General features: G+C 39.6%; 1 protein-coding gene across 1 annotated transcript; it reads right to left on the bottom strand.

Moving 5' to 3' along the window:
- Positions 1-3,130: 3,130 nt before the first annotated feature.
- LOC140362383 (complement C1q-like protein 2) lies at positions 3,131-6,261 on the bottom strand. Its single transcript, XM_072448487.1, has 4 exons — positions 6,048-6,261; positions 5,903-5,974; positions 3,908-4,039; positions 3,131-3,836 (listed from the first exon to the last, which is right to left on the bottom strand). The coding sequence occupies exons 1-4, from the start codon at positions 6,226-6,228 to the stop codon at positions 3,556-3,558; spliced, it is 666 nt and encodes a 221-aa protein (XP_072304588.1). The 5' UTR covers positions 6,229-6,261; the 3' UTR covers positions 3,131-3,555.
- Between the last annotated feature and the right edge of the window lie 2,649 nt (positions 6,262-8,910).

Raw genomic sequence — 8,910 nt, 5'->3', positions numbered from 1 at the left:
GAATCAAAATTAACGGTCAATTGACGGACCCACTGACATTGGAAAGAGGGGTGGGGCAGGGTTGTGCTTGGTCCCCTCTGTTGTTCGCCTTGTACTTGGAACCATTGGCCCAATATATTAGACAAACGAAAACAATTGATAGTGTCTCAATTGACGGGACAGAATATGAAATTGCTTGCTATGCAGATGATGTTCTACTATATTTGACCAAACCAGACATTTCCATACCCAATGTGACACATTTCCTTCATGATCAGGCCCAATGTCTGGATACAAATTGAATGTAAATTGAACTGACATTCTCTCTCACTGGATTACTTCCTCTTTCCTTTAGAAAGACCTATCAATTTAAATGGCAAATTGAATCTCAGAAATATTTAGGTTTAGTTCTCCATAAAGAATGATCAACAATCTTAGAATGAACTCTGAGCCTATTCTTTAGTCTGAATCAAAGGATAAAAACTAAAATAAAAAATGTTTTGCACAGATTTCTATATCTAGTCCAGCCCCAACCGGCTGTTTGGTGAGTGGAACAAATGAATCCTTAAAGAATCCTTTGACTTGGAGAAACAGGACTTTTATGGGTATTTACAAATTATTATAACCAAGAAAGTAGACGAAGTGTTGGCCATTATAACTCTCTGACTGAAGTCTTTGAGGAATAAAAGGCCATGAAAAGGACTGACAAAGTAACAGACATCAGACAAATGTACAATGTACAAATTTGATGGACTTTGAACCAAATTCACTTTGATTTTAATTTAAATGTTACATGATTGTGTTGTTGTTGTTGTTGTTGTTTTGCTGTTTGGTTGATGTCTATTTTTATTTTTTACTTTGAATTCCGCTCTCTGGTCTTGTTCTGTATTTTATGCTTTAAAAATAAATATGTTAAAACACGGTCAAAAGCTTGAAAAAAGTAAATTATGTACAATGTGTGTCCTTTAATATATATGGTTGACTTCAGTTTGGATGCTTTTTCTAAAACACAGATATTGAGTAAATTAGATCTACGTCATAAAGTTTTTTGTTATTTTATTGTAAATCTGACCTGAGCCTGCAGCTGCTCGATCTTCTCCCTGTGTTCAGCCAGAGCAGCACTCATGCCCCGTAGCACAGCTTTAATGTCGTAAAGCTCGACAAAATAGAGTAAGACAGTTTGAGGTACCAGTTTAGTTCAGAAGATAATTGAGTATAGAGAGAACTCATTATGAATTCAAGTTTAATATATCAGTTTAGCGTGAGTACAATTTTAAATGTAGTTAATTTGGTGAGTAAGTGTTTGAGGGGCACATGAGCTTGGTGTGGGAAAGGGAAAGGCAATGGAGCCAGGAATAGTCCAGGAGTTGCTGAACTACTTCATTTATGGACGATTCCCACCTGAAGCTAATTGTGAAGGGTGAGTATATATGCAAAGTACTTTTTAGGTGTGGAGATTTATCACAATAAGCGCCTGAAACATCTCGGTCCGATGGAGAATTGTACTAAAAGTGCCAGAGACAAAAGGATCCAACCGTGTTCCACTGGGAAAGGTGGTTCGCACAGCAAGCAACATCCAGCAGAACTGGAGGTGAGCGCTGTGGCCGAGAGAAGACGCACAGAGTCAATGCAGGTGAGTAGTACCAGCAGACTCCGCCCATATCCCCACATGAGGGAGGAGCAAAAGAGGAAGTGTGTTGTGTTAGTCATGTATGTTTGTAATAAGCTGAACGAACCCACAGACATGCGGTTATAGTTTTATACTCTGTTCCTGAACCAATAAACTGCAAAAAGTAGACTCCAAACAACTAATTGAACTATATGAAATCCAACACAATAAAACTGGACTTGACACAAAGTAAATGTTACAAATATTACAAATCATACTGTGGATTCATATTTATATTCATATGTAGATTGCCATCTCATTTATAATAAGGTGTTTGAAATAAAAACACATGCATCTAATACACACACATATGATTAGCTTTGAGTCCAGTCGGTCGGTTTAAAAATCTTTACCATTGGCCCTTTGAATTCCTTTTGTCTTTGGCTATTCAACAGAAATCACTGACTACAGTTTTGAGATGTTTTTTCAAAGTTTATTATAGATTGCGTCCCTTTAATTTCAATGGACACAGAGTTTGGCTGTGTCCAAATGTCCGGACTATTCCCGACTTTAGAGCTCGTCCAAAAAGTCCAAATGTCCCACAAGTGAAAAATTTCCCACAGTGCAGCATGAAAAGTAGTGTCCAGCGATGGTCAATATAGACCATGATGCATTGGTCTTTAACATGACACAACACGACTGAATGAAGCAGAAGAGCTGTAAATACACTGACTCGAGAACACTGTATGAACAAAACACACTGCTAATTAAGTTGCTAGCGTTAGCTGCTTAACTTAGCTTGAGATCATAACGCAGGCAAAAAGTTGAATAATCCAGTCCATTTGTTGTTTACAGTTTGATCCATGAATTGTGTGAAATGTATTTGTCCATAATTATGTGCCTCCCAGACACATTTTTACCAATATTCATTACATATATCTATATTTTGATGCGTTTTGCTCACTTTTTTCCACTCGAACCGACAGAGTCTCGTGACCCGCGGTGAAGAGGAAGTAGTGAGCAGAGTGTATAAAAGTGTATAAAGTCTGCTAAAGAGTGCAGGACTGTGAAGTGAATGAGGAGTAGGGGACGAGTGGGGACGTTCTGCACTATTTAGCAGACTTCATAGTGCAATAAATCATCCTCGGCGCGGGTCACGTGACTCTGGCGTCCGAGTGACAAAAAAGTCTGCAAAACTCAGATAAAGATAGATTTCTGTAATAAATATTGTTTAAAGCCATAGTATTGGGTAATAGTGTGTGTGCACCCGTCAAAACATCCAAACTACAGTACAATGTACTGACAGTAAACCCTTAATGTAGCAAGATTTAGTCAAATGTTTAAGATAAATGAACAACAGCTGATATTCGTCCATCTCCACAGCAGGTGCGGAAGTCGAGCAGCGGCTTTTGACACACACACACACACACACACACACACACAATATATTTAGTTTCAGTGCAAAGAACTACTACCAGTTTGTTATGCAAATGAATTTCATTGAAGAAAAGATGCAGACATTGATCTATTCACTTGTGCTGTAATGAGATTTTATTGAGAAGCTGTTGGAGGTTTGTGACACAGAGTATGCGTCCGGAGAGGAAGCTGACCATGAACAGAAAAAAGGGACACGCAGACTTTGAGAGCCCTGTGCATCAGGTAAGTGTGCAGGAGAGCACGAAGGACCTGACACTGAGGAAGGGCATCGGAATGGAGGAGCAATGATGTAAAACTGGTCTGTGTGCAGGGTCTGTCACCCATCTGACTGTGCGTACCCTCACAAAGACACCTGCAAGTGCCTCTGTAACTAGTTGAAAAATACGGCAAAATAAACAAGAAAGTATTTTTTTTTATCATTAACAAACTGATCACATTAGAAATTTGTGCCCAAATTAACCTATTAACCCTGATGAGTACAACATTTCTGTTGCCATTGTTGTAATTTTGAAGCATGAAGCATTTGGTTCTCACATAGGGAACAGCAGGTGACCACTGAAGGTGCTGAGGTGAGCTTCATTATCATAGATGACTGTTTTCTGGATGAGACGCAGATGCACAACATCCCCAGCCCTCAGGGACAGTGTGACTCCATTGGCTGCAGTGTTGAATCCACTCGTCTGCTGTTCAAAAGCACTAAAAGTGTACGCTCCATTCTTCACCAGCGCCGCTGAACTGTAATAAGCTGAACCTAGTGAATTAATGTGGAACTCAAAGTGGTAGGCCCCGCTCACCGGTGCAGTGAAATAGCCTGTATGATACATAGTTAATATTAGAGTTGGTTAGGCCCACATAGATCAGTGTAACGTGTGGGTGCTTCACCTGTGTATGGGTTGTAGGCATTTCCAATGTTTGTGAGAACGTATTTGAAGGGCAAAATGACATCAGAGGTATAGGGTCCAATGGTTCCAGAGCCTGAAGCAAATAAAGAGGCAGAGAAAGCCACTTGTGCCCCTGAAAAACAGAGACAATGAACTGTTAGCAATGTTGTAGGACCTAAACGGACTATGTTATTGCTAAACAGCAATAACATAGTCCGTAGTATAAAAACCTCCATCCATCTTGTTCATTATAAGACCCACACCACCACCTGTGCAGTATGCACGCTGTCTGAGATGCCATACCTGTGAGGATGGAGTATATCCAGTGAAACTCATGTATTGTGTCTCAAGGCTCTTTGGGTCGCCTGTGCCTGTGCCAATTAGTTTGCCAGGCAGGTCCAATTAAAGAAAAACTACTTAAGAAGGACGTTCCACATTATTAAGCAGACCACTATTTTCAAGCAACATGGGAAAGAAAAAGGGTATGTCTCGCGCAGAAAAGCGTGAAATAGTTGAATGCCTTGAACATGAAAACTTGTGTGATCATGGTACGATTTGTAGCTGATTCAGAGCGCAGTTCCGTGTAGATAAAGACACAATGAGGAAGGTTTCTGCCAGACAAACACATCGGGTTAACGAGAGCAGCTGCTAAACTGCCATTACAAAGCAGCAAACAGGTATGTGAAGCTGCTGGTGCCTCTGGAGCCCAGCAAACATCAAGGTGTAGGATCCTCCGGAGGCTTGCAGTTAAACATAAACCTTCTATTCTCTCTTAACCAATGCTCACAAGCTGAAACGGCTCCAGTGGGCCCAGAAATACAGGAAGACTCATTTTCAAACCACGTCAGCAAGGAGATTTTGGGCCGGAATCATGGGGAGAGAGCTTTTCGGCCCTTTAGGGTCCCCGGAGGTGTGACCTCTGTAGTATGTGGGGTTGCTGACTGAGAAAAAAGAAGAAAAGAAGAGCCGTGCTTTCATCTTCATGCCTGACAATGCTCCATCTCATCATGGGCCTCTATGGGCCTAAAAGAAGAGAAACTCATGGTGTGGCCCCCATCCTCCCCTGACGTCAACTCTATTGAGAACCTTTGGAGCATCCACAAGCAAAAGATCTATGAGGTACTTCACAATAGATCCAAGAATTATGAAGCTCCTGTCACATAAGGGGGGCTATGTTAAAATGTAACGTGCCTTGTTCAGATGTGTTGATTGAAATAGCTTTTGATTTCAGTAAATATGACCAGCAAATCCCTCTAATTTAACAAATGACCATTTTCAGTTCTTTACAACAATAACATGGTTTGAAACTCTGTGGTGCATAATCATTTGGAACAGTGCATTTGAAGTTTTTATTCTAAAAACTTTTGAATTGTACTCTAAAGATTGATGACTTCAATGATGAGTCATGTATTTTGGCAAAATCAGTGAAAGATATCGTTTGCATTCTAATTTGGAACACAGTGTAGATCTGCAGAGGTCGCGAGGGCGGCAGAGAGTAGGACATTTGTGGCAGGGACCCCAGACATACACGATCCAACATTTAACTCATTCAAAAGATAGCTATCAATCAATAGGTCTAAAATAATTTTCATCATTGTAAGAACCATTGTATTCATAGTGCACCTGGAGGATGCTAAGCGGTTGAAAAATATCACCAAAATACACAAATCACATCACAAATCTAACAACAAGGCTTTCAGGGGCCCCCAGAATTTATAGCGGCACCCCTGGCATAAAAAAAAGTTATTTAATCATATTCACCTTTTGATTTCATTCAAAATATAATTACTGTTTTATCAGGCCTGTGTGACTCGTACCTTTTGAGAGTGTGTTTCTGTTCATTTACCTTTTACACCTTTTTAAACGTTACAACTTGATTTTATGATTCTAAATCTTGGTTGTGTTTCTTCCCTTTTTCTTTGCAGAGCTGGCTTGTAACACATGTACTCAGTTAAAACCACCGACCACATTTACATCGACAAAGTGTGCGTCTCACCTTGCAGCTTTGCCTTCATTGACTCCACTTCACTGGTTTGGTTCTCGAGCTCTTTGAGTTTGGCTGCTTGTTCTAAAAAAAAAACATAACACACAGTAAATTAGATCTACGTCGTAAAGTAGTTGTATTGTATTGTAAATCTGACCTTGGCTGAGCGCCTGCAGCTGCTCGATCTTCTCCCTGTGTTCAGCCAGAGCAGCACTCAGGCCCCGTAGCACAGCTTTAATGTCGTAAGGCTCGTACTTTTCTTTTGACCTCCTCTTGAAGACGTCCTGAGCCGAGGAGAAGGCGCAGAGCAGCAGCAGAAAGACCAGAGTGTTCGCCATTGTTGTTCTCCGAGCTGTGGCCGGACTTGTCTGACTGGTATTGTCAGTGAGTGTTGCAATATGTCATGAAAAACACCCACCAATTACATACAGCCATGAGATAGTTCCTGCTTTTCTGCTTCTGACGGGAATCTCAGCAATTTCCTCTTGTGACCTTTCCCTCCTTCCTTATTTTCTGTTCACGCCCTTTTTACTGCGCTCTCTCTCTGTACATACAGTACATAGATCTATTTTTTCTCTCTCCCTTAAATCACTAAATACACTTCAGTTCTGACGAAAAATACCAAATGTGTTATGGATGTGTGTAATTTCTATAGCCCAAACTGTAAATCAAATGTTTTTGTAAACTGAACTCATGACTCAAAAATGACCCACACAAAGGTTTTCTCCCATAGGGTCTTTGTGCTCATCGGACTAAAAAGTAATGTTCTGTTGGCGCTACTTCCATAATGAATACAGTGAAACAGACAAAAGAAAATGTGAACATCCACCAGCCAGCACCATATAACAAGCTTTGAATGAAGAAAACCTAAATCGTACCTGAATTATAAGGCGGTTTTGGGTGTTGATCCGAGTGTCAGTGACGTGCTTGAGTTGAACATGTACTTTATAGTTTTTTTAGTTTTAATACATTTGCAAATCATTTAAACAACCTTCTTTCATGTTGTCATCATTAGGTATTGTTTGTAGAATGTTTGAGACAAATAATGAATACAATGCATTTTGGAATAAGGCTGTGACATAACACAATGTGGAAAAAGTGAATACTTTCTGGATGCACTGCAAACTGCACTAAAAACCTTGAAAAACATGCTCCTCGCTATGAGGGCGGCTTGTCTTTCCCCAGACGTGACTTGTAACTCCTAGTGAAAGGCACACCACCTGCCTGTCTGTTAGTTTCACCTCTTCACCAAACAATGACATTATGAAAGCGGTTTAAAATTAGCTTAGAAAACAACAGACGGAACAATTTATGAACAAAATATGAGTTCACCTCAGCTCTAAAAGAACAGACTCTTTTGCTTTTATCAACTTTTAACTGGGGCCTTCAAAAAGCGCTGATCCCTCCGAGTTGGAAGGAAGCGATCATTTCCTTGACACCTGAAGAGAGAAGGATCCTGTGGCCCCTACAAGCATCGTGGTGGTGGACACTTTGCTCAATGCGCATCAATTACTTTGGTGTGCGTGAGTTTTGACGCTCTTTTTATGATATGTGTGTGTTTGATCTGTTGTATATGTTTGATTATATGTACAAGTAAAATATTACAAATCATATGTTACAATTTCTTGATGATGTATTGTGAAACAAAGTAAAAACTGTGCTTTCTTATATTTCTGTTCCATCTATTTTTTCACCCCAAGTAATCATCTTTTTTATAACCACAATTGGTGATTGCAATTTGAAACATAATCTCACGCTTGATTTCCTAAGCAGTACACTTTACAGGGTTTTACTTTTCTGCCGTTACATAACACATTGAAACATGAGATAAATCTAAAGCAAACATCAAGCAACATCTTGATGTGTGACATCATCGTCATGGCAACTGTACAGAATATGGCCATGCATTACACGGTCACTTGCAATGGTTTCTTGCCATTGCACAGCAACCAGTGGAGTGACTGTGTAATGCATTACACAGTCACTATGAGTTGTTCTTTTCCTCACTGTATTTATCAGCAAAGGTGAAAGAAAAGACTTGACTCTGATCAGTTTCTCTGAGTGCGGTGGACGATGGAAGAGCCAGCTGCAGAAGCCATGGACAAAGTTCTAGTTTGGTCTCAATGTTTCTCCAAGGGAATGTTTACTGGGGGGGACACAATTTTCAAATGTTTCACTTTCAATTAGTCATAACTTGTGGTGACTAGATTATACAATGATCAACACAATCAACATAATGTTCTAGTTACAGTGAGGAAAATGAGTGTTTGAACACCCTGTGATTTTGCAAGTTCTCCCACTTAGAAATTATGTTCATCGTAGGTGCATTTCTACTGTGAGAGAGAATCTATATTATATCATTTATTTGTATGTTATAGCTGCAAATACGTATTTGAACACCTGATAAAAAATCAATGTTGATATTTGGTACCAAAATATCTATTTTTGTATCATCTGACCATGTGACATTCTTCTTCTTATTCTTTGATGTTTTATGGCAGTTTGTATCCAAGTGTTACATTACCGCCACCTACTGTAGTTGTACGTCTTCTGTAGTTGTACGTCTTCTTTAGTTGTAACGTCTTCTTTAGTTGTACGTCTTCTTTAGTTGTAACGTCTTCTTTAGTTGTAACGTCTTCTTTAGTTGTACGTCTTCTGTAGTTGTACGTCTTCTGTAGTTGTACGTCTTCTTTAGTTGTACGTCTTCTTTAGTTGTAACGTCTTCTGTAGTTGTACGTCTTCTTTAGTTGTACGTCTTCTTTAGTTGTACGTCTTCTTTAGTTGTACGTCTTCTGTAGTTGTACGTCTTCTGTAGTTGTACGTCTTCTTTAGTTGTACGTCTTCTTTAGTTGTACGTCTTCTTTAGTTGTAACGTCTTCTTTAGTTGTAACGTCTTCTGTAGTTGTACGTCTTCTTTAGTTGTAACGTCTTCTTTAGTTGTACGTCTTCTTTAGTTGTAACGTCTTCTTTAGTTGTAACGTCTTCTTTAGTTGTACGTCTTCTGTAGTTGTACGTCTTCT

This window comes from Eucyclogobius newberryi, unplaced genomic scaffold, assembly GCF_026437365.1.
Source record: "Eucyclogobius newberryi isolate DKJ021-1_F unplaced genomic scaffold, fEucNew1.0.hap1 SCAF_17, whole genome shotgun sequence".
Lineage (NCBI taxonomy): Eukaryota > Metazoa > Chordata > Actinopteri > Gobiiformes > Gobiidae > Eucyclogobius > Eucyclogobius newberryi.
This window is presented reverse-complemented; position numbering and strand designations above follow the sequence as displayed.